General features: G+C 50.5%; 2 protein-coding genes across 7 annotated transcripts in view; both read left to right on the top strand.

Annotated features, from left to right (window-relative positions):
• ARPP19 (cAMP regulated phosphoprotein 19) overlaps positions 1–25,931 on the top strand; it is a 974,666-nt gene that overhangs the window by 721,279 nt on the left and 227,456 nt on the right. The window lies entirely within an intron of this gene.
• The window catches only part of ONECUT1 (one cut homeobox 1), a 38,749-nt gene continuing 23,962 nt past the window's right edge, over positions 11,145–25,931 (top strand). The window contains exon 1 of the mRNA XM_050797940.1: positions 11,145–12,615. Within this exon, the coding sequence (XP_050653897.1) occupies positions 11,511–12,615 (1,105 nt within the window). The 5' untranslated portion in view covers positions 11,145–11,510. The remainder of the gene's footprint in view (positions 12,616–25,931) is intronic.

Here is a 25,931-nt window from a genome sequence, read left to right as displayed (position 1 = left end):
TCCGAAGGCTCATTTAGGGGCTCTCAGGGACCCGGCTTGGTAGTTATTTTTCCAGTGGTGCTGTTAAGTGTGAGTGAAGGTATTTGCACTCTCGCGGGCCTCGCTCCGAGACCCCTGGCGCAATGGGGAGCCACTTTGTTCCGGAGGAAGGCAGCGGATGAATGGGAGCCCTGGCTGCGCACGCTGTACCGTAATCCAAGAGCAGCAGCAGCAGCATCGGAAAGACGCGGGTAGTCTGATCCGGCCTGGGGAGGGGAAGGGGAGTGTAAAATGAGATACACACTGGATTTTTTTAGTTTTTCCTTTTTTGTTTTTAACGTAGATAAATAACCCCATCGTCCGTGTAATCAGCCCGTTCCCAATGAAGTCATTTTCCTCGAATGCACTCTCTGCTTGCCACACTGGAGGAATCCAGCCCACAGAGGTTTCGGAAACCCAGTTTGAGTGATTCCAGCCTAGACTGAAACCCTGCGAACCTCCCAGGAAAGAGAGCCCGGCCAGGGCCAAGCAGTCGGACACACACACACACACACACACACACACACACACACACACCGACGGTGTAGCTCTTCACAGGATAGAAGGCTGGATGCGGATCTGGGAGGCTGTGGCTAAGCGAACCAGGAAGACTGTGAGGGAAACCAATACAGCAGTGTCATCTTGAAAGTTATTTGGAAGAACAGGACCTGGAGTCTGGGTTTGAATCAAAAAATTATGAGCAAGGGACAGATTACCCAGTATTTCTTTGGAGCCAGACAGAACTGAGACCTGCCCAGCTGAACCAGCTTGGTTTGGATTAGGAAATTATTCTCAGACACAGTAGCACACACATCCTCTGACAGCGAGCTCACTCCTGGGCAGTGGGCTTCTGGCTCTGCCACTGCTCTCCACAACCACCCTACAGGCCTCCTCCAGGTTTTGCCAGGCAAATGAAACGAGCGGAACTCGATAGTAAATTATTTTGTTCAGCTTTCTCTCTTTTTATGAAAATAAAAGGCAACACTTTGTCATTTTTAATCACATAAGCAGACAATAAATCTAATTTTGATATTGATTATTTTCCAGAATCCAGTGATTTTTTGTAGTGGCTGTTGTGTTTCCTTTCTGAAGAACGTCTGTTTTCTTGTAGACAGTGTGGCAATGGGGCTGCCTCTATGCAGGCTGGTGCTTATCTGAAACACGTTGTGGACTTTGAAGCCAGATAGCTGACAAGGGATTCTTCCTGAGTGGCAGGAAGTTTGGATTTTGTCTGAGACAGTGATTTGAATGGGCCGCCCTGGTGCCCTAGACTAGATGTAAGGCTTTGACGGTGCTTTTAGGGGTTACAGCATTTGAGATTGACAGGTTTAAGTTTTTCTCAAAATAAAATCAAATAAATAAAAATAAAAACAACCCCCAAATCTTGCTGATGTCAGGGGCCCAGATGGCACCATGGGAATATTACTTAGCAAGAGGAATGCATCCTCCACGGATGTCAGAAACGTACCAGGCTCAGGAAAGGGGCAGGACCCTGCACGGGGTAAGGACTGAAGCCTAGCTGAGAAACATTAGGAAAGGCCAGTTACTGGGAAATGGTCCCAGGAGCTTAGGTACCGCCTCTGCATCCTGAGGCTTACCTGGCGCTCTCCTTTCTTTCTCCTTTTTTTCAGGAACAGGATTAGTTTGTTGTGTCAAATGGACTGGCACCTTTCATATGAAAGTCTGGAGGTGCAGAGACCTGCACGAGGCTCCCCTGTGGAGAAGGAGGGAGGGGATGAGAGAAGAAAGCTAGGGAGAAGGAAAGAATAAGATAGGGGTGGAGAAAAAGAAAGAAAAAAGGAGGGAGAGGGGAAAGAGAGAAGAAAATAAGAAAGGAGTGGTAGAGAAGGAAGAAAGGAAGGGAGGGAGGGAACCAAGGAGAGAGAAAGGAAAGCAGGTAGGAAAAGGAAGAGAGAGAAAGGAAGACTGGAGGGAGAGAAGGAAGAAAAACAGATCTTAAAAGACCTAATAAAAAAACACAAAATTACCAGATCTTTTCTAGGAAATTGTAATTGCCCTGGTGGACCACCTGGGCCTTTGCGTGCAGTACCAGACGGCCTCTCCTCCCTTCTGAGGCACAGAACAAATGACAGCCCGGGCGTAAATTAAAAGCCCCTCAACTTCCCACACCAATCCGAAAGACTGAACTCAGGGCACCCCGGACCATACCGCCAGGCCGGGACACCACCGGCTACCCTAGCATTGCCGCACCGCCCCCATCCCACCGCGGCCAGGGTTGGCCCCACTCCCTCACCCAGCTTCGCCTCCAAGGACCCAGGACCCTAGCTCGGGGGAGGGGACCTGGCGGCTCTACCCCCAGCAGTGGGGGATGGGACCTCGGGCCTGAGATTGACCCTCGGGGTCGACCTTTCCCGCGGTCCTCCGGATTTAGCCTTTCTCTCCCCCACCCCCTCCGTTTCTCCTCCTCCCTCTCAGTGGCCCTCAACTAGGGGAAAACGGAGAGTGGGTCGATATTTGGGGCCAGCGGGTAAGTGGGGGCGGCGCCTGTGCGGAATTACAGGAGAACTGGGCCCAGACCTGAGCGCTCACTCTCCTCTAGCCCGGGAACAGCTAGCCTGGAATGTCCTGCGCTTGCTGGGAGCCTTATGCCAAGGCCCAATTAAATCCTGGGCCTGGTAAAGAACCCACGGAGGCACGGGGGACGGGGGAGGAGGGTGAGCGCCTTTTCCGGTTTTCCTACAGTGTTTAGAACGGTTTCTCTTCATATAAAGCCTTCCCTCTCCTGCTCAGGCACCAGGCACCGTTTGCATTTGGGGGATCCCGAAAGCCTTGGCCAGATGGGCAGGAGGCCACAGTGCAGAGTCCGACCTGGGACCCCCAACGAGGCCACAGCATTTGAGCAGGTGCCAAGAGAACCCGTGAAGAAAACGAACCCAAATCCTAGACCGCTGGTCACCACTAACCAGGCTTTCTGTCCCCGCCTGGACAGCAGGGACTAACCCTGTCCCTACCCCATTCCACCAACTTCCCAAAGCTTCTGCGACCAGCGCCCCAGAGGGCTCTTCCGGCGGGGACGGAGGAAGAGGGGCGGCAAGCCGGAGGCTGCATAGGCAAGCGGAGCGCCCCCCGCCCCCCAGCTCCCCGAGGCTTGGGGTTTTCGCGGTCTCCCCAGCTGGAGCCGGGGCCGCCAGGAGCCGAGAGCGTTAGGTTCAAATGCATCAAGGCTCTGAAGTCATTTATCCGGTTTCATAAATAATTTTCTTATTACACTTAAGCCCGATTCCTGCCCCCTTCCCGTTTTTATTGCGGGGTTTCAGCGGCTAAAAAGTTTCTAAGTCGGGTAGGACGTTGTTTTCCTTTTTCCATCATTAACATCATTAATATAAGCTATCAATAACCCTGTCGTTGGGAGCCGAGTTTCACGGTATTGATCCACGCAGCTATTCATCTCTGCCATGCAAGACACGGAATAATTTTCGCATTACAGTAGCTTGGATTTGCTTTTAATTCATATTTAAAGCTGCAACCGGCTCAGTGGAGCGCTCTGCGAAAGACTAGAGGCGCCTAATTAATAATAAGTTAGAAACGAAGGAAGGCACCAGCGAATAAATAATTAATACAGACATCTATGTCTCTTTGAATATTGCTCCTTTAAAAATTTAGACTTACCAGGACCATACTATAAGTCTGCAATTTATATTGTGGGGATGATTTAAGAAAGCTATATTTTTTTCCTTGAAATACAATACTAAATTATTCACAGTGTTTTGCAAACCTAAGTTCCTTCATTAGCCAGCCCTTCCGGTCTGTTCCTTCCAGGTGGAAAACACCAATTTTTAAAAATAATCAAAATCAGAATCATAAACTTTCAACAATAACTGCCAGCTGAGATTAGCTGCAGGTGGCAGCTACGTGAGAGCAGAGTGTGGGGTCTCCTGCCTTAGGGAGGTGCTGGTGGCTGTCACACAGCGGAGATTGTTAGGGAAGGAAAACAAAAGCATAAGTCATTGGCCAGTGACTTTGGGCATTCGCTGGTGCTGGAAGGGACGAAGTTTGAGGTAAACTCGAGGTCTTCAAATGGCCCAAGAGAAAGGAGGATGGCATTTTGAATGTCCCAGATTCCACTTATGGCTGAAAAAAAATAAAATGAAAGAAAGAAAAAGAAAAAAAAAAAATCGGGAGTTTTAGAGAAGGGCTGTTGACAGCCAGCCAGGATTGGATTCCAGACTAGCCAGGGGCTGCCAGTAGACTAAAGGTGAATAACAAAATTCGAGGGGGTAGGAGTGACTGAAAATCGGAGGAGGTTTTTGTGTGAGGATTTGTTTGCAATGTTGTTAGCAATATTGATTTTTTTTGTTACTCAGATTAATGTATGTTAAACAGGAAAATACAGGCATTAGTCAAATACATTATAATCATCTATTGTTGAGAGCGAAGTTTCTCAGGTGGGTGATGGAGACCAGGGACTGTGAGGCAGTTCTGGGGGCGCATAAACATCCCAGGCTCAATTTGGGGCAACCAGAGCCCCAAATGTGGAAAGGAAGACGCAGTTTTACCTCCAGCACACTCCCCCTCGCCCCCTTTTAGAATTACAGCCTCTTATTTAACCAAGGCACTACCCGGGTGCATCAGCCTCCAACCTTGTCCTCCCTGCTGAGCTAAATGATTACCAGAATTAAGGAGTGGAGATGTTCTTGGCCACTCGGGTGGCCCAAACTTCCACAGTCCCACCTCCAGGTCTCTTGGCCCTGGTAAGCATCCTTCCAACCCTGTGGAGCCTCGATTCAGGGCTGGGGGGCTCCTGCAGCCCAGTCGTGGTGGCCTGAGGACCAGGCATGGCGCACAACCAGATTGTCTATACATACACAGGCGTCCACACCTGTTAGGCCTGAAAAAGACACCGGGTGAGGAGGGAGGCGCAGGAGCAGCTATTCAGAAGCACCTGGAGAACCTCCTAGCTGCAACCCCTGGACCTTGGAAGCTAACCTGGCCCAGAGAAGCATGCATCAGCGAGTGCAGTCACCACAAAACAGTCAGCTGGGAAGCCCCCCACGAATTCTCCCCCACAACGTCCTCCCTCCCGCCCTTAGACCCAATTCCCCCGCGCCCCACAAACGGGTTTTAGGTACCAAGGCTATACTCTCAGCTTTTCCTCTCAACCCCCGTCCTGCACCCTGGGTCACTGCATTTACCGGGAGAGACTCAGGCAGACCCCGCCCGCAGGTAAAGGTATTTTCCAAGCTCCACAGAAGCTGAAGAGCTCGCATAGGATCCCCTCGGGTCTTGGGCTGGTTCAGGAAGGGGTAGGAGAGTGAGGGTCCAGGGAAAAGACAACTGGGCGCTTGGCGACTCCCTAATTCTATGCCCAGATGGCTCTTAGTCCAAAAGGCAGGGGCGCTCGCCCAGAGTCCTGGGTGTCCGACAATCAGAAGCCGGTTCTCGTGCCAGCCACGGGGGTAAAGAACTGGGGGATGAGGAGACCGAGACTCGGAAGGCCGACAGGGCCGGAAGGGCAAGAAAACAAGGTAAAGTGTGGAAAAGTATGAAGGGGAAGGAGGACTGAAGAGGGAGGCAAAGAGGAGGTTAGGCCTGGAGAAAGCAAGAGCCCCGACCCGGCCTAGCAGGCCCCGGAGGGAGTCTAAGGCAAGGGGTTGGGAGCCCGGAACACCGGCGTTTCATTTTTAAATCTTCCAGGTGTCTGCGGGTCAAATAAAGACAAGGGCAGTAACGATTATTCTGTTAAATCTGCGGTACTTGACTGCGCAAACACTAATTGATTAGACACCAAAATGATTTGTTTAAAGAGTTTTCCTTCCCAAGTGCAGCTGCTGCTCTTGGGCCGGGGCCGGCATTACCCGGCATTAGCTAAGTGGACGGCAAGTTCGGCCGCCCAGTCCTCAGTCGCCGTAGGGTGGGGTGGCTGATCCAAGTCCCGTGGATCTGAGGCTCCCGGATGGCCAGCGACCCTCGGCTTCCGCCCTTCCCTGGAGCCAGCTCCAGGACTAGAGAATGCTGCGCCTGAAGATCGTCCTGGGCCGACTTTGCCCTCCGTCCCCCCGTTTTCGGGTCGCTTGGAACGACATCAGTCAGTGCAAGAGTTCTCTCGTCCTTCCCCTTGTCCTCTCCAGCCCCTAAACTTGGCACTCTCTACCCTAGCGCGTGGCTAATGGAACTCAGAGCCCCAGCGGGGAAGGCACCAGAAGAGGAACATTAACCGCCACCCCAAATCCGGACAATTCAACGCCCTCGTGGCCTGAGCTGGTGTCCTTAGTAGACTATTTCAATTATATGAAGTTATGACCAAGAAAGAAAACCTACTGAACTGTTGGCTGGACGAGGCCAGCTCCTCCGGAACTGGGCTGGCCCTGGCCAGCGCGGGGTCCTGCTGCGGGAGAACACCCCAGGAGCCTGGAACCCCTCCCTCAGCCCTACGGCGTCAGTATACCCTTTCTCCCTTCAGCGCTCTTGGCTTAAAGCCGTGAAAAAGCCCTCGCGGAAGTAGGCGACCGCCAAAACGGATTCCAACCCAGAAGAAGCCGCCTCTAGTTTACCGGAGGACCCAGGAGAGCAAGCGTTTTTTTCCCTCAGCGCAGGAAGTAAGCAGAGATACGAGCGGAGTGGTCTGGTGTCCTTGGACGGCCGCCCAGGCAGCCCTCGGCAACTTCCAGAACCTGGCAAGTCGGTTGCGGATGGCATGAGCTGACAGCCCTTTGCCAGAGCATCTTCTCTTTGGGATATGGAAGGGCAAGAAGTAGATAAAACAGAGTAAAGTGCAAAAAAAAAAAAAAAAAAAAAAAAAAAAAAAAAAAAAAAAAAAAAACCCAATTTAAAATATTTTCTTGGACAAAAACTATAACTTGAGAAAGAAAAATGGTACCGAACGTATGAATAAAATAAGCTAAACAGAGTATCAAACATTGAAGCAAGGGGCCAGCATAATTAGCTACCACTTCCGTGGTCCCCAGAGAGTGAAGACATTGAGTGATTTTTAAAAATGGTTTTCAATAGTGAATCACCAGGCCACCCCATTCTGAATTTCTTGGTGCTCTACTCTAAGCCTACAGCAATTTTCTGAATAAAATTTCTGTAGAAGTGGAACCGGAGAGCTTGCCAGGAAGCACCCAGGACCAAATCCTTCACTTCCCAGTTATCTAGTGCTCTACTGTAGCCAGACACCAAAGAAATGGTTCCTTCCCAAGAGTTTAAAGTTAGACTAGCTACAGGCATCAGAAATGCTAGTGAGCATGTCCTGGGGTTCTAGCCAAGGAGTCAGCCTCCCCCTGGATCCCTGGGTAGAAGAATTTGCCCTGACACCCAGGATCTCGCTCTTTGTGGGTCCAAAAAATGGGAAGTAGACATTTCATGGTTCGGAGGAGCTAGAAACATTTCTTTGGAATGGTCCTGCGAACTGGGACTGGGCCATATGTTACATCTCTACTACTCACAAAAATAATTAAAGCATTAATTCTGAAACCGATGGAAGGTTTTCAGAGAAGCTCATGTGGCCAGCATTTGGAGGAATGGTTTTATTCTCTTTGCACTTTTTCTTTGCTGAACCTGGTAGCTCTAGCCTACCCAGCATAAGAAGGATTGCCCCTGTCCATCCCATATCCCAGGTTCTCCTCCTGACGTTTACAAAATAAACATCCTCAATTCCTTGTTTTCACGCTGAAAATATTGTCAGCAACAAGTATCCAGTCATAGTCTTATTTCCTTTTTTCTTACATATATACATGTATGTAATTTTCTGCTAGTGGTTGACACTATTTTTTCTTTAAATTTCCTGCAGCTACTCAAAATCTAAGCAGCTAAAAACAAGTTCTCCCCCTCAATCACACACATTGACCTACACCTACCAAGTTTCCAGGGACTCCTCTGTGGGCTCTAATTCCTTCAATCCCCGTGGTGTACCTAATGGGTGCCAGGCTTTGTTCTGGTCACTGGAAGGGGGAAAGAAGGAAAGGGACAAAATGACAAAAAGAAGTCCCAGCCTTCCAGCAGTTAACAATCTCTCTGGTGCCCCTCCTCCCTCCATACATACAAACTCACCTTAACTAGGCCTAAGAAGAGCATTCTTCCTACCCATCACATTCTTGGTAAGAAGAAAACTTTTGAGAGGTCAAATAAGAATACAGTAATGTGTTGTTTCTGACTGAGAAACCACTGTAACTCAGTCAATTAGGGAAGAACAATGGTTAGATAAACGGTGTGAATAGCCAAGAAAGATTAGGGAGATTTGCAAACCAAAGCAAACCCTGCACATACAATTTTTTTAATGTTTTAGAAAAAAATCAAAAATTACTGAGCAAGCCCAACACATATGGTGCTTCTTCAGGTCTTTTCCTTGGCTCCTTCTTTTTTTTTTTTTTTTGAGATGGAGTCTCGCTGTGTCGCCCAGGCTGGAGTGCAGTGGCCGGATCTCAGCTCACTGCAAGCTCTGCCTCCCGGGTTTTTACGCCATTCTCCTGCCTCAGCCTCCCGAGTAGCCGGGACTACAGGCGCCCGCCACCTCGCCCAGCTAGTTTTTTGTATTTTTTAGTAGAGACGGGGTTTCACCGTGTTAGCCAGGATGGTCTCGAACTCTTGACCTCGTGATGCGCCCGTCTCGGCCTCCCAAAGTGCTGGGATTACAGGCTTGAGCCACCGCGCCCAGCCACCTTGGCTCCTTCTTTAGGGACCAACACAGAGCCAGCCCCCCTTTCATAAATGCCCTTGGGGGAGGGGGAAAGTTGAGCTCACCTGATGCCAGCCTTCTTCAGGTGGACTCCAGAGGCTCAGCTGAGTACCTCATGTAAAGGAGGGTTTCCAAGATCAAGTTCCTAATTAGCTACACAAAGAGAAAACCATGAACAATTTGTGCACTTGGTGGTATTTACTTCTTTCTTTCTTTTAACAAACTGCCTTTTGGGAGGAGAGTTGTCATAAGGGCAAATCAATCATTTCAGTGGGATTAAAATATTGGGGGGCGGGGGACAACTGTTTAGGTGAAAGACTGCCTGCTACTTTAACCCATTGTTTGGTCTCTTATGCTGTGGGAAATGAGAATAGAAACAATTAAAAACCAAAGATGCAGCTTTCCACCAGCATAATGTAATCTACTAGGCAGGAAATATATGTTTTGTGCTTGTGTGTACGCATGTATGAATAGGTAGATATAGATACAAGTTTAAAGAGTTAATTGTGTTTTCTGAGTTTCTTTACATCGGTGTATTTTACCCAAAATATATTTTCTTCTGTGGGAGTTCCTAAATTCCAAAATGTTCTTTATGCAAGTAGACATGAAATCCATTGAGATGAATTATTTGCAGGGCCTCCATATGCATTGTTTGGACAGGATGGGAGTGTCTCTGGTGATAAAACTAGCCAGATTAACCAGTCCCAAGACATGGCGCTTTCAAGGAAGTCATGTTGACTGTATCCACTGAACTTGACCTACCTGGATTAGGATGTTGCCCTAGTGGTAGCAAGGACCTGGGCAAAGAGATAGGCCTACTCATTCCTGAACCGGTGGGGACTTTTCCCAAAGGGTTGGCCAGTCCAAACTTTTGCCTTGGGAACCCAACTACCACCAATGCCACAGCCTTGGCCTCTCTGAGGGCTTAGGAGCATTTGCAGTGGAAATACCACGGGTGGGCTGCAATTTGGAGCCCCAGCAAGCAAACCTACAGTCTGAGTCTGGCCCAGCACAGGCTACACACACTTTATTCCATATCTGAGTCCAGATACCCCGGCTCTGAGAGGCTATTCTCATTGTAACCACCGCTTGCCTGGGGCTGAGGCTCGGCGCTGACCCGGCCATAACTGCCACGGGCTGGACAATGGGCACATCTGTCCTTTCTCCGAGGGATGAAAGCACCTAAGCGGACACGGCTCTGCCTTTTGTTGCAGATTTTTTTTTCTTTCTTTTGTAAATGAAAGAAAGCCGCGGCATGTGGCGGCCGGGTGTCAAACTGGGGGCCTACGCAAGCGTCCCCACCAGGCCCAAAGACCAGGTTCGATTCCAGATTGGAGTGTGACTGTGGGAAGGGCGAAATTACTCCCGAAGCTGAATTGATTTTCAAATCTGGAGGCTTCTCTCGGGGACGCCGGGAAAAGGGCGTCCCTACGAGCCAAGCGGAGACCCGCGCGCCGGCGTCCACCCTGCCTGCGTCAGTACTTCTGGAAAGCAACCGCCTCTGGGTGCTTTAGCAGGAGGGCTTTGGGAGTAACCGGAGGAACCGCCTGAGCCTCCACTGCCCCACCAGCACCCGGAAGTTAACACGGGTACCCACCAGGGCACTCCCTCCGCTCTCCCTCGCCCCCCTCCACAGGCCGAGTCATTGGCGAAGCGGACGCACAGCCTTAATTATGAGCTGAGCGGGAGAAGGAGCCAGGCGGCGGGGGACAGTGAGGTATGGTCCTAACTGGGACTCTAGGCACTGAGTGCTCCTCTCCCCAGGGCATGGATGAGAAAGGGTGGGCAAATATGTATCTGGGAGAACGAAGGGTGCCGGGTCAACGGCCGCCAAACGGACCCAGCTCTTTAAGCAATTTGCACCCCACCCCACCCCAACCCCCACCCCTCCCAATAGGCCGTGTATTCAGGGGTGGGAAAACGCACTCCCAGCAGCCCCCCGGGAAATAAAGCTTAGTGGGCCAGAGCCGACGGGGTGATAACACAGTCCCCAGCTCCCAGGGCGACCTGCACCGGGAAGCAGCAACTGGAGAGAGAGGGGCGATGTCTCCCCAAGCATAGCACACCAGCCGCTAGGAGCCGGACAGGAGCGTCCCGGGGCTGGGAGGAGAGAGCCCACCCAAGCAAGGGAGGCGAGCCAGCCAGGCGCGAGTCTCCTGGGATTGCAGCGGCGGCCCCAGGTCGCGCTCTGCGCCAATCTTTCGAACGTGCGCGCAGCTCCCTGGCCATCCCGCGCCGCTGGGAAGGCGCTGCGCCCCCCTCCTTCATTTGTACGGGACGTCAAGGGCCGGGCTTGCGGGGACTGAGGGGGCGGGGCCTGGCCTTGCGCATGCGCGCTGCGCCTGGCGGGCGTGAGGGCGGGCCGCGGCGGCGGCGGCAGCGGCGGCTACCGAACCGCGGCCACAGAGTCTGCAACAGTAACAGAGCCATGGCTCAAGCTGGCCAGCGGCGCTGGCAGGCAACAGCCGCGGCAGGCGCGCGGGCCGCGGCAGGGGAGCCGGGGGCCTCGGAATTTTAAGAAAGAGAGGGGCGAGAGGTGGCCGGGGCGGGCGGGCTGGAGCACTGCGCTCTCCCAACGGCGCGGATCCTTTTTGGAAATTAATATTAAAAAAAAAAAAAAGCCGAGGACGCAGAGGGGAAGGTGGGGGGTAAGAGGGAAGGAGACACACACACACACGCGCGCACACACACAGACACACACACACGGAGAGAGAGAGACAGAGACAGAGCCCCACAGTGAGAGGAAGGAAGGCAACAGTCGCCAGCAGCCGATGTGAAGACCGGACTCCGTGCGCCCCTCGCCGCCTCTGCCTGGCCACATCGATGTTGTGTCCGCCGCCTGCTCGCCCGGATCACGATGAACGCGCAGCTGACCATGGAAGCGATCGGCGAGCTGCACGGGGTGAGCCATGAGCCGGTGCCCGCCCCTGCCGACCTGCTGGGCGGCAGCCCCCACGCGCGCAGCTCCGTGGCGCACCGCGGCAGCCACCTGCCCCCGGCGCACCCGCGCTCCATGGGCATGGCGTCCCTGCTGGACGGCGGCAGCGGCGGCAGCGATTACCACCACCACCACCGGGCCCCCGAGCACAGCCTGGCCGGTCCCCTGCACCCCACCATGACCATGGCCTGCGAGACTCCCCCAGGTATGAGCATGCCCACCACCTACACCACCTTGACCCCTCTGCAGCCGCTGCCGCCCATCTCCACAGTATCGGACAAGTTCCCCCACCATCACCACCACCACCATCACCACCACCACCCGCACCACCACCAGCGCCTGGCGGGCAACGTGAGCGGTAGCTTCACGCTCATGCGGGATGAGCGCGGGCTGGCCTCCATGAATAACCTCTATACCCCCTACCACAAGGACGTGGCCGGCATGGGCCAGAGCCTCTCGCCCCTCTCCAGCTCCGGTCTGGGCAGCATCCACAACTCCCAGCAAGGGCTCCCCCACTATGCCCACCCGGGGGCCGCCATGCCCACCGACAAGATGCTCACCCCCAACGGCTTCGAAGCCCACCACCCGGCCATGCTCGGCCGCCACGGGGAGCAGCACCTCACGCCCACCTCGGCCGGCATGGTGCCCATCAACGGCCTTCCTCCGCACCATCCCCACGCCCACCTGAACACCCAGGGCCACGGGCAGCTCCTGGGCACAGCCCGGGAGCCCAACCCTTCGGTGACCGGCGCGCAGGTCAGCAATGGAAGTAATTCAGGGCAGATGGAAGAGATCAATACCAAAGAGGTGGCGCAGCGTATCACCACCGAGCTCAAGCGCTACAGCATCCCACAGGCCATCTTCGCGCAGAGGGTGCTCTGCCGCTCCCAGGGGACCCTCTCGGACCTGCTGCGCAACCCCAAACCCTGGAGCAAACTCAAATCCGGCCGGGAGACCTTCCGGAGGATGTGGAAGTGGCTGCAGGAGCCGGAGTTCCAGCGCATGTCCGCGCTCCGCTTAGCAGGTGAGCCGGCCGAGGAGCTGGGCGCGCGGGAGATAAGGTACACGAAAGCCGAAGGGACCAAAGGAGGGAGGGTAGGAGAGAGGGCTGGGTGTGCTTCATTCCGCCCACCCCTACCCCCAGAAGGGGTACTCCCTGTGCCTGGAAGGGCCAGCACAGGGCTGTGGGAGCAAATTTCCTACTCTAGGGCTCAGTGTGTTGGGCTGTGGAAGGCTCCGAGAGCTAAGCGGCGGGCCCTCGGCGACTGAAGAGGCGCATTTGCGCTCAGGTACAGCGAGGGAAGCTCGTACGGCCTGAGGCGGAGAGAAATCCCCGCACGTGGTGAGACAATCTGCGCCACCTCTCAGTTCAGCGATCCGGGTTTGGGAAGAGGGAGGCAACGCGTGCGTGGAATCGCACGCAAATGTTCCTCGCAGGTACCTCTGACACATCCCAGGCGCTGGGCTGGAGCGTGCCGGAGCTGCGTTGAGGTTTAGCTGAACTGGCTGCTGTGATCCCCTCCCGCGCTCATTCTTTTGGCGCTGGCTGGAGTGATCTCAATCTAAGAGTATGGGCAAAAAGTTTCCAAGCCACTGGGCGATGGGTATGTAGCACAGACGAGGTGTAAGGGTTAGGACGCTCTCTGCGCATGAAATTGGCTGTGGAAAGGAGAGGGAGGCTGACCGTCCCAAGGTCCCAGTGAGAGTTGCAAAGCAATAGCCAAGTCCGGGGACCGCCTCCGCTGCCGACTCCCTGAGGACTTTGCATTTTGTTTTTTGATTCCTCTTCGCGATTTTAGTCTGAATCCCCGTGCGGGAGGGGGATTTGGGGGTGGGAGTGTGTAAATGACCCCCAAGTCTGCGAGCAGAGGTCTCCTGCCCAAAACCCCAAACCCCGGGTGTTTCTGAGTTCAGCGGGAAGGTCTCCTTGGCGCCGCGCAGACACCGCGCCTGGCTCCCCTAGACCGCGGATAGGCGGAGAAGACGGCTGAGCCCAGCCCGAACCCCACCGGGGATTTCAGGAGGATTCGGCGACCCTTGAGGGTGGAGAACATGAGGGGAGGTAGAGCTAAGGACAGCGGAGGGTGGCTAGGGTTTGATGAGATCCGGGCGGCGGTTGCCAAGTTGATTGACTCCTGGTTCATGCCCCCTTCCCCCCGCCCCAACTCCCTAACCCCCACCTCCTTCTCAGCCCGGCGCCCGGGCCTGAGCCTTGGCGAAGAGAAAAGGTAAAAGCCGGAATGAGGGTTTGTTAATTAACTGATCGTTCTCCATTAATTCGTCCCTGGAGAACGAGAGACAGTCAATCCGCTCTGAGCCGGGGGCACTGAGCCGTTTCACAGTCTAAAATCAAAGCGTGAGGCCAAAGCCCCCTCCCCCAACTCGTGCCTGCCAATGAGAAGCTAGGGGGTGGCAGGTGCCGACCAGCCTGTGATTCGTGCCCCGAAGCGACCCAAAGCGTTCTTCGGGTTTGGGCCCTCCAGGCCTCCGGTCCCAAAGCGCCGCGCTGGCTGAGACTCTGCCCTGCCAGGTTTTCCAGCCCAGCCCTGCCTTCGTTCGCCCCAGGCAAAGTCCTCATGCAGGTTCCTGCTGGGCGCCCCAGCGAATCGCAGGCTCCTGGGTTTCCACTCTCTAGCCCTTGTGCTAGAGAGTGAAATATCTCCATATATCCACCAGTGGGCTGTCCGCAAGCAGCTGAGGTTCCGGAGGGAGTGGGCGAAGGAGCTGCTCCTCGCCTTGACAGCTTCGTCTCTCCAGAGCCCAAGGTAGTGCCTTTTCACACACCCACACCACCCCAGAGCCGGGCTTCAGGGCCTCTTACCTAGGCAGTGCCCGCTGAAGCCAACGAGTGGGGCAAGGGAATGTGAGAAGAAGATAGAAATGGAGAAGGCTACCCCTCCAGGAAAACTCGGTCCCCATCCCCCACCCCCGCCCCCTGGAGGCTCTTGCTCTGGACTTCAATGTCCCTCCTCCCCCCACTGCCTGCTGTCGCCCCCTGGAAGGACAGACGGACACGTTCTGTTCAGAGTCGACCTCTGAGCCATGGAAACCTGGCCGCAGGAGCGCCCTCTGACCTCCAAGCGTGGAGAGCTACAGAGCCGAGCTCAGGGGACGGCACTGTGGAGGGGGAGGGAGCCTGAGGGCTGGGACCCGCACGCTGGAGGCGCAAACCTAGTGCCTGGCAGGTGTTCGTGGCACCCAGGAGGCTATCGAAGGAGCGCCTGCCTGGGCACCCAGCAACCTGTGGAGAACCATGCAGCCCTCGGCCCCAGACCCATGACCTTTTCCTCGAAAAAGTGAAACATTGGAGACTCCAGCAGGGCAGACATTTGGCACCAAACACCCAGCCCACTGTGTCCTGAGACCCTGAGGAAGCATGTCTATTACATTTTTGTTTCCTTAACTTAAAATTGATGGTGGAAAGGGCTAGGATTGAGGGCGCTGTGTTGGTCCAGGAGGGCCTCCTGCAAGGAACCAGGAACAGTCTCTTCACAATCTATTTTTAAGTTACTGAAGAACGAGCCTTCTCATTAACATTTCCATATTGTAAAAAGAGTGGGGTTATTTTCTGAACTTTCCAAATGATCTCTAGCGGGCCGAGTGCAAGAACCTTAAAACGAATTGCAGAGCGCCTTGGCCGTTCCTACAGGACATTAGTGCGTGCCCCCCACTACCAGCTCCCATGTGGGGAGGAGCCCCTGGCAGCTTTCCTTGCTGTTGCGCTCAGAGACCCTCCCCCAGTCTCTTTCCAACCACCTTGCGAGGTCAGGGCTCACTGAGCCAGGTTCCTTCGCTCCGCAGCGGGAGAGCGGTGGCTTCTCCACGCCCCTCTGGCCTCCAGGTGCCGGCCGCCTGTTGCAGAGGGTCAAAACTCTCTGCTCGTGGCGCTGTGTTTGAGAAGGCGCCTTCCGGTCACGAAATAACAGCGGCTGGTGGAAGAAGGGCGACAGGAGAAAATTCCCACCAAATTAACTACCTTTTAAAAATCAATATATGTTCCCTCCATGTACTACTTGCTGCTGCCCCATTAAAGAGCAGAGCGACAGGGTTCTCGCCGCGTCTCCTCCTGGATGAGGCGGGCGGGTGGGTGGGTGGCGCGCCTCTGACGTGGGCACCTATCAAGACGCAAGATTAGTTTCCAATTAAAGATTCCAGAGAGCTTCGGCCACACGGCGGGGGCTGCCGGCTCAGAAAGAGACTGCGACACACAACCACCAGCAAGCGCAGCACCGCGGACCCAGAAGGCGGCCGGGCGCAGGCCCGAGGTTCGGGCGGGGGTGGGTGTTGGGCACTCCGATCCTGTCCGACTTGGAGGGGAGGAAACCTTCAAACCCCGCGGGGGCGTTGGCGGGGCCTCCAGCACCCGGACTGCGCCCCCTTCCCGTCCGGTGTTTGCCCCAGAAAGACCTGAAGGAGGACCTGAGCCAGGGGGGAGGGGTTCGGTCGGGAGGCGGCCATGAGAAAGTCTCGCCCAGCCCAACCTGGGCTGTGTTTGCCCTGAGTGGCCTTGCGGCCTGGTTGATTGATAACTGGCCCCCTCACAAGTCCATTTGCTTTTTTGTTAATATTTATCCCAGGGGTGACATTTCAAATGTCCCCCCGCTTTTCTGGGCCTTGGGAGCCAGGCAGGAGTGCGGGGCCCTAGGCAGCGCCCTTCAATCCTTGAAGACTACTGGGCCGGGAGAGAAGCCAGGACTGGGCGTGTGGGACGCAGGAGCTGGAAGGGTTTCTGGGCCCAAGAGTTGGGGGAGAAGGCGTCAAGCGCAGCGATTTCCTCACGCTTCGCGTCTTGGCCCTGCGGGTCTGGTGCGGTGCAGCTGCTCCCAGCCCGCTGCGGCGCGAACAAAGGGCCGGCAGGGCGCGACCGACCGTGTCCGCCTAGGAGCCCGGGGCGAGGGGCGCCGCCAGCGGGGAGCGCCTCCTCCGAAGGCCTGGGATGGCCTGCTGCGGAGACCAAGGAGTCCCAGAGCCTGCCAGGCCGAAAAGTGGCAGTGCGTCCCGGTAGTCGGCTGGGGACCCTCACACACACACACACACACCAGCAGATTGTAAAACCAAAAGGTCTTGCTCTTGCGGACAGTCACCAGAAGGCTCTGTGTGGTGCCTGTCTCACGGCCGGTGTCTGTCCCCCCGAGGGTGTGGGACCATAGTTCCCTCTATGTAATTCTCTCAGTGTAACGGGCATAAACCGGGCTGAGGAGAGGGGGGTGCCCTTGGAGATAAGAAGTGGGCTTGTGGCAACGACTGAAGCAGGGGAAACCTACTTCTGGGGCTTGAGAGGGCCTGATGGCTGTTGTGTGGCGACCTTGGTGTCAGCGCAGCTAGGATGCCTGCCAGAGACAAACTCCACTACCTGTTCGGAGGTATGTGGCTATCCCGTCTGGGGGTGCAGCCCCTATAGCCTTGGAAGCATCCGGAGAGGGATCCCGGTAGTTGGGCGACCCGCCTGACCCAGGGCACAGGGGTTGCTAGAGACCCAGCCCCGACATCTCCGCTTACAACCGACACTTGGGTCGGACAGTGCCAACAATAGCACGGTTGTGTTGTAGCAGCAGAGGACTCAAATCCCAGGATGCGCCTCTCCTTATCTGCAAGCCTCGAGCCCTCCGCGCTCCCTGCTTCCCTCCATTCGGCTCCCTTTCTTGGGGTAGCCGGGCTGTGCTAGGGGAGCGGCGCGCGCCCCCTGCGGGCAGTCGGGGCCCGGCGCCCCGCGAGCGTCAGTGGTTCAGCCCGCGGCGGAGAGAAAAGGGATGCTTGCTGCGTCTTTGTTTTTAGAACGTCGTTGTCCTAGTGAATTTCAAAACAATAACTATTTTGATAGAAAGAAAGTGTGAAGGAGGAAGAGAAGGCTATCTACAGGGTATGTCGAGGTCCCCAACAATGCCTGGGTGTTACCCAATTCATGAAAACAAAATTTTCATCCCCCGAAGTACACCCCAGCTCTAACCTCCCCAAACAAGATGAGTACTTGGATTTTGTATCCAAAGTATGCTTTTGTTGGCATGTTTTCATTTAAGAAAAGCGGGGTCAGAGTAGAGAAGGTGACCCTGGCGGTCCGAAGTCGGAGGTTGGAGCTGAGGGATATAATACCCGGCAGATTGGCGGTTCCTTTGTTTTGTTGTTTCCTCTTCCTGCAAACTGGCCCGAGTCAGGAGGCAGCCTTGAGGCCTTGAGCTGGGAAGTCTTTGTTTCCTCTCGTGTGGGGTGGGTGAAAGGGCCTTCGGAGGCCGACTGGCCTGGAGCCCTGGCGCGGCGTCAGGACCCTGGACAGGGTCCCACCGCCCTGTCGCCTGGTCCCATTTCTCTTTGCCCCTGGTAGGCGGATAGAATGTCTTTCGGAAGTCATAGTAAGAAAACAAAAATTAACAGCTAAAGTTCCGAAGTTTATAATGGCGTAGGGCCCAGTCAGGAATATACACTGGCACAGTGAGGTAATCGAAAAGATCAAACCTATCCTCGTCGATCGGGTGGTTGATCTTTTTGTCCCTCCACGCGGCTTTGTGTGAGTATCTGAGGGCTCGTGCACACCTGCTTATAAAATCGGAATTCGCGTCCCTGTGGGTGTGACAGGGGTTGGATCATTAAGCTAAAACGTTCAATTCAGTCCCTTTGATCCGCGCTGGGGAAAATCTATAGTCATCTCTAATCTACGAGGTCTTTAAGGAGGTTGTTACTCGAGCTGTTTTGATGTCATTATTTCCACATTCATGGCAAATTCAGCTAATCAAACAAATGCTGCTACCCCAAGTTATCAGAAGAAATCGTTCTTACAGAGCATACCAATAAAATTTATTTCTGATTTTCTTGTAAGACAGAAAATCCTCAAGTCTAATAAAAGTGGGTAATTAAGAAGGAGGTTCTCCAGTATCCTGCTCCTCAGCTTGAGGCCTTGTTCCTCAAGTGACATTGCTCGTGCTCTTTGTAAAGTCCATATATTGGAATATTTAAACACTGACTTAATATTTTAAATCAATCTAGGAGTCTTGATGGGTTGAATGAAAAATGACTAGTTTCATTTCAGTCCCCATTAAAACAGCAGAATTTCCACACTCTTGGTAAAATTGAACGGCCCCCAACCTAAGGTAGCAACAGAAGGAAGGTGTTACTGAAGTTGTGGTTGTTAGAGGGTGCATTTCTTATAATGCTGGAGAAAACATTTAACAAATATTTATTAAATAATATTCTCATTGTGTCTCTATTTAAATAAGATGGATAAGCATCTTTGGGAGAAGCAAGCCACATTATTTCTACATGAAAAATGTCAGTCTCATAGAGTCCAGTAAAAAGAAAAAAAAGTATTTCCTATGTGAATGGATTTAGTGCACAATCATAAATTCCTACCTTCTATCAATAGGTTTGTATAGGTTCTTATTTTAGCATAAGTATGTTAATACTAATGAAGCTTAATTTCCTCCTGAGATAATAAGATTGGGCTAGGCAACTAGACCAATCACAAGACAGTCTGATTATTTTGATACAAACATAAAAATTATTTATCACAGGGTCTTTGTATAGAAGCATCCACATTTGTCTCTTCCAAGAGATATTACAGTATCATAAAATTGGAACAAATTAACTTCTAGAAATTTTCTTCTCTTAATAGCTAATGGATGCTGGGCTTAGTACCAAGATGATGGGTTGATCTGTGCAGTAAACCACCATGGCACATGTTTATCTATGTAACAAACCTGCACATCCTGCGCATGTACCTTGGAACTCAAAATAAAAGTTGAAGAAAAAAAAGAAATATTCTTCTCTTTTAGATGAGGCAATTTAATAAGACAACAGCTGGACAGAACTAGACCCTAAAGTACAACCCATCTCATTTGTCATAGTAACTGATAAGGAAGAAGCTTAAGTTTTTTGTGCACATTCTATTTGTTGGGTACTGTGATAGGAACATAGATGTTCTCATTGAAGACTCACCATTTATACCAGTGGTTCCCAAATCTTACTATACATTGGAATCACTTACAGACCTTTAAAAAACTGATGCCTGGCTGCAGCTTCAAATATTTGTATGTAATTGGTACAGGACGTGACATGGGCATTGGGATTTTTATAAACTCCCAGGCGATTTTGATGTGCAGCCAAGTTTGGGAACCATTAGTCTATGTGGTAGTTACCACTTTTTTCCCTGTTGGTCTCTTCAGTGAAGCTAAATAATTTACTTGTGATAACACCTCTGAAAAACAGTGATGCCCTGAGCTCAGCTTTCCCAGTTCAAAGCCCAGAACCTTTTATCCTCCATCCCATGCTTCTGTTGCCAGGACAGACGCACCAGGTTAGTGGAGCAAGAATGTGGAAATAACTGATTCGAAAGTCTCTACATAATAAAGCTCTTGAAAATAGAGAAAGTGTGTCTTTCATTTCAGACTCTCAAAGAGAGTCACTTAAGAAAACTTGTTTCTTTTATACTCAAGACTTGTAAAAGAGATTTTTTATTATTCTTTTTTTGAAGAAGCAGCCAGAAAATGCAACGAAGTGCCAGAGGTAGATGTGGAATCCCAGTCTCCCCATCCATTTGTTCACTTAAACAATTATTGATGGACAAGACCCATCTCATTAGATGTGCCTGTAGGTGGAACTGGTCCATTTTGTCCCTTGCCTTGGAAGGGGGCCCAAGGGCCCAGATCTTCCCATACCTTCAGGCATTGGCATTCTGATCTGCACTTGGACAGCAATTACACTTCTTGGCTCCACGTCAGTGCCTGCCTTGCTATTTCAAAGCTTGTCCGTAACTCGTATTTTAGGGGTCTGCACTAAAAAGTAATAAATTGACCAAAACTCAGTATATAGGCTGGCAGTTGTCTAGAGGGCATCTTGCAATTTCTGTCAAACACTGCGTGTTTCCAGTCTCCATGTGTTTCTCATCTTCCTTTGCATATGCCGCCGTGGGATACTCAGAATCGACGGTTTCTGAAATCACTGCTTTCGTTTTCACATCTGGTGATGATCTCATAGTCCCAAAGAGAGGTTATCGAAGGAACGCAATAAACTATATGCTTTTTGCTTTCTTTCCTGTTGTCTTCTAAAACGGATCAATGGGGAAAATTAAATAAACAAACGAGCGAAGCGCGCCACCTAGTGACCTCTGTGTTCGCTGCAGCTTCTACGACTGAAGTGCGTGAGAGGAGTGGCTAACGCGATTCGAGTATTGATGGAGTCACAAAAATCGTTCATTAAGGCAATTTAATCTTTGCTATTAAATGTCTTTTCAATTCATTTGGGGTAATTAAGATGCAGTTAAAGTGATTAAATTCTAATTACTTATGCTAGACAAAGACATATTTGTCACACTAATGCGGTTAACTAAGGACTCAGAAAGAAAGTTAACATTTACTTCAAATGATGCAACTGGAAAAATCAGTTCCTCTTTTCATCATTAATCCAGTGAGCTGGGTGATTATGTAATGGCACTACCAGCTCATTAAAAGGGGAAGTGCTGATTAAAATGACTGCTCGGAGGAAAACTGGAACCAGAAGTACCTCAGTACTGTTTGGTCAGCATTCCTGCACAAAATTGCTTGGTGTTCTTTCCCTCCAAGCTCCCTACCCCAGAGTAATAAACAGCTCCTGAGTTTCATCCTGACATTAAAAAAGGGCTGCCCCACAGAAAGCTTTTAGCATCTGCCTGCAGACGTTGTTAAACCAAAAGATATGTTTAAATGGTAAAAGGCGACTTGGTGTAGAGAGGACCAGGCAGATGGGAAGGGATAGGGAGGAAGAGAATTCCTGAAGGACACAGCTCCAGAAGGAAAATTTCCACTACAGGCTTCGAAAGCCCCCTTTGTTCACACCAACACCCACCCTGTTAGGAGGGACTCCTTCGCCTCCCCAGCTCCACATTCACTGTCAGATGGATGGAGACAGATGCCTCTGCCCTGGACTCATACCACACACGGTTATTATGCACACTCCAAAGAGCGCTAAGTACCTCTGCTGTAGATTGCTCTCTTTTCAGCGTTTTCCCACATTCACATGTGGATTAGAAACCACCAAGTCACTGAAGCTATTTTGCAATAATCTCCATAGGTCATTCCCAGAATCTTAGTATAGCCTAATTATGAGTGCTCCTAAGGGGAAGATGATTTTAAACTAAATGAATTTAAAGTTTTCCTTACTCACAAAAATGGCTTTTTAAGGAAGTGCCTAGTCTTTGCCTGGTGGTTATGGGGAATGATCCAAGGACAAGAATGATCAATCAGATAATTGGGGACTGTTTTTCCCCCAGGAGACCAGTATCTCTTAGTATAGTTAAATTTGTATATTGAAGCTGTAATTGTGATTTATTTATCCCATCGAATAATATCACCCCTGTTTATAACCAAAGAAATGAAAGTTATCAAATTTACATCACTTAAGTTAAACAAGTATTTTCTTTTTAAATAAACTGGTCGGCTGGGCCCAGTGGCTCATGCCTGTAATCCCAGCACTTTGGGAGGCTGAGGCGGGCAGATCACGAGGTCATGAGATGGAGACCATCCTGGTCAACAGGGTGAAGCCCTGTCTGTACTAAAATACAAGAAAAAAAAAAGTAACCCAGGTGTGGTGGCCTGCGCCTGTAGTCCCAGCTACTCAGGAGGCTGAAGTAGGGGAATCACTTGAACGTGGGAGGCAGAGGTTGTAGTGAGCCAAGATCGCACCACTGCGCTCCAGCCTAGGCGACAGAGTGAGACTCCATCGCAAAATAAATAAATAAATAAATAAAATAAACTGGTCAGTTATTTGAATATTTACAGAGTCATTGTTAATGTAATGGATCATATTATACCATCTTCAATTACAAAAAAAAAAAAAACCCTCTCTGGATTAAGAATCAAGTGCCCCGGAGAAAGGTTCCTGTAGTAATTAGCTCTTAGATATTGTCAAGTAATTTAACCTTTCTGGGCCTCAGTCTCAATAAATGTGGAATGAAGGATTCGGCTTTAGGGTCCCTTCCAGGTATCACATTCTATGGTTGATTGCCTTCTATGATGACTGTGTATCTATCCATGGGGGAAGCTTAGTTGAGACCCTAGTCTCTTCTAAGTTTAGTGCCGTGTCTGCAGTTTCAGGACTCAACAACGTGTAAGGCTCAGGGGACCAGTCCCTTGTCAGGTGATCAGGAGTAAATTAACCTATCCAGGCAGGAGCTCTGCCTTCTGGCTCCAAAGTGCTGCAGCTTGAGATTCCATTGCTTGTGTTCAAGACAAACGTGTTGGCAAGGATATGGGTCATTAGGAACTCTTAACCACTGCTGGTGGAAAGGAAAGTAAATTGGCACCTTGACTACAAAAAAAAATAGTGTCAATAACTTGGCATCATCTTCTCAACCTGCACCTACATGTATCTAGCAATTCTACCCTTTGGCATATCTTATAGGTAAATTCATAAATGCTCTTAGAGACACGCAAAGACTGTTCATGTCAGCATTATTCCTAAGAGCAGAAAAACAGAAAAAGTCTAAACGTTCACTGACAAGGAATGCATATATAAATCATGATATAGAAAAACTATTTTTTTAAAAAAATGAGTAATAAACATAAATTTAAAGGAGTAGTTACCTCTGATAGGGGAAGGCAGGGAGATAAGAGACAAGAACACCAAGTAGCTTCACAAGGCAACTAATGTTCTAGTTCTTTTGTTGAGTGGTGGGCTCATAGCTGCTCATTTTGTTACTGTGCTTCATATCTTACATATATGATACATATTGTTTGGTAGGCAGTGATTATTATTTATTTTTAACATTGGGGAGGTAAAAACATTGTTTTTGTCTGATTCCCCAACCCAAGCAATTCAGACCAAGCAAACCTCAAGACATACTCTATTGTCATTTAAGCAGGTTTTAGCTCCATACTAAATGTCAGCTCTCATAGGAATTATATTCAGCCAATGTTGGACAGGAGGATAAAATAAGTAAAAGAGAGAATTTCGTTAAATATGGAAAGAAGAGTTAATTCTTTCACGCATTTGAGCTCCTGCTGTAGCAAGTTCCGTGCTCAGGACTGGGAATGGAATGTATAACACGCTTTTTCTTTGGAACTCACAGTCTAGCAGGGAAGAGAACAAATAGCTGTTTACATGTTTCGTGTGTGTGTGTGTGTCTGTGTGTGTGTGTGTGTTTTCCAGGAAAGACAAGTTTAAGGTGTGATGAAGGGACAGTTTTGAAGATCTGGAGGATGAGTAGGACTTGGGACAGAAATGGAGGAAGAGGTTTCCAGGCAGAGGGAACAACAGCATGCGTGGGGGCCCTGGCTAAACTCCTTTTGCAGAAGAGTTCTTAGGTTGGAATTACTATGAAGCTAAAAGCTTGTTTCTTCCCCAGCACAGCTGAGTGACACAAAACATTGCCATCAATTACAAAAGCATTCTCCAAAGCTGTGGTTTTCAGTGGTGGGAAGCCATGGACTGAGGGTTTCACATTCCTCTAGAAGAGCAAATCAGATTGGAGGGGGAGAAAGGGGGAGAATATGTGCCGCTTAAAAAGTTTCCCAGGTGATTCTAATATAAATTCAAGTGGTGAATTAGAATAATGGCATTGAGAATTTAAGGGCAGACGACTCTTACTTTTACTCCCTTTTCTTATTTATTTCTAGAATAACCTATAGCTCCGTAGCTTACTCTGTGTATAACTGTGTGTTTGTGTGTGTTTATAAAATCTTTTACTTCTTTTGATCTTTTTGAAATCAAAAGTTCACTCAAACCTCAAGATCCTTAGAGAAATAATTGATTCAACCTGCTCCTCCATCTAAAAAAGTTATTAACGTTCTATAGGTCCTCACTACTCAAAGTGTGGCTCCCTGAACAGCAGCATCGACCTCACGTGGGAACTTGTAAGAACTGTAGACCCTCAGGTTCCACCCTAGACCTACTGAACCTGAATCTGCATTTCAACAAGACCCCCAGGAAATTCTTGTGTCCATTAAAGTCTGAGAAGCACCACTCATGGCCATGTTATGTCACTCAAAAGGTCTATTTTCCTTCATTCACCCAAACACTGATCGGGTGCCTCCTATGTGCCAGGCACTAGGCTGAGTACGGGGGCACAAAAGAGGAATGAGGTATCTATTGTATCCTGGAGGAGCTCACAGGGAGGAAGCATGCAGGAAAATAAATACTGACAATGTCTCTGATCTGGGTAGGAATAAAGTTCTATGGGAGCAGGCAGGAAAACTGGAAAGAAGACTGAAAGGAGATGACAAAGGACCTGGTGTGTTTGTACAGCCCAAAGGAAGTTGTGACCTGTCGTGGAGTGAAATGATCAGATTTGTGTTTTTGAAAGCATGCTGGAGATGGAGATAATGGGAAGAAAAGTCGCAGGGGACTAACTAGAAGTAGCAATAGATTCTGAGGGTCTGATTATATGTCATTGTCAGCAAAGGTGGAGAAACTGGGTGGCAAAATTTGAAAGCTATTTCTAAAGTCAAGTAGACATGGTGGAGAGTGAAAATGGAAATGGAACAGTCTCCTTGCTTCTGGCATGGGAAGCTGGGTGCTTGGATATACCTTTCACTGCAGAGTGGCTATGTGGATGTCAATATAAAGATGGAATGTTTCAGAATAGCCCACCCTCTCAAACACATTGCTACGATAGGCGGGCTGTCTGGCTTCTGTACAGATTTGAGGTATCCAATCAGTTAGATTGTTTCTGTCTCACCAGAACCTGTTACTTACTGGGAGAGACACGATGTGAGCACGATGCTAATGAGGTGAAGACTGTGGGTCCTTTGGGTCCAGTTTTCACTTCCTGGTGTAGGTGGGCAATGGTAGTTATTCACATTCCAGCCAGCCACCTCCCTGGGTACAAGGAGCCCTGAAGAACCAGTGGAAGGAGTTAGCCCAAATCCATCCCTGCTGTTAGAGAAACAAAAGTAACTCCCCAGTAATGGTAGCTCAAGAGCTGTCTATCTATAAACAAAGAACACAGCAGAGTAGACAGAAGCATAGACATGTGGGTGGGGCAGACAAATGTTGGAAAGTCCTGGTTTGAGTCACTTACAAATCTGACTGTGATGGAAACTAATCAGTTTAAAGGCAAGCATATTTTCATATGAAAACACATTTTGCTTTCCTCCAATCTAGTTATTTTCACAGCTGTTCCACGAACAACAGATTTTTTAAAAGAATTGTTTTTAATTAATAAATATTTTGAACATATACTATATGCATATCACTTTTTTTAAGTTGGACAGCATGAAAATGTATACGGAAAAAAACAAGTTTTCCTCCCAACCGTGTTCCCTAAGTCCCCAAGTCCCCCTCCCTTAGAAGAAACCCCTGTTACCAGTTTCTTGTATATTCTTAAGATAGTCTATGGCTTTTTAAGTGTGTGTGTGTGTGTGTTTGTGTGTGTGTGTG

This window comes from Macaca thibetana, chromosome 7 (assembly GCF_024542745.1).
Source record: "Macaca thibetana thibetana isolate TM-01 chromosome 7, ASM2454274v1, whole genome shotgun sequence".
NCBI lineage: Eukaryota > Metazoa > Chordata > Mammalia > Primates > Cercopithecidae > Macaca > Macaca thibetana.
This window is presented reverse-complemented; position numbering and strand designations above follow the sequence as displayed.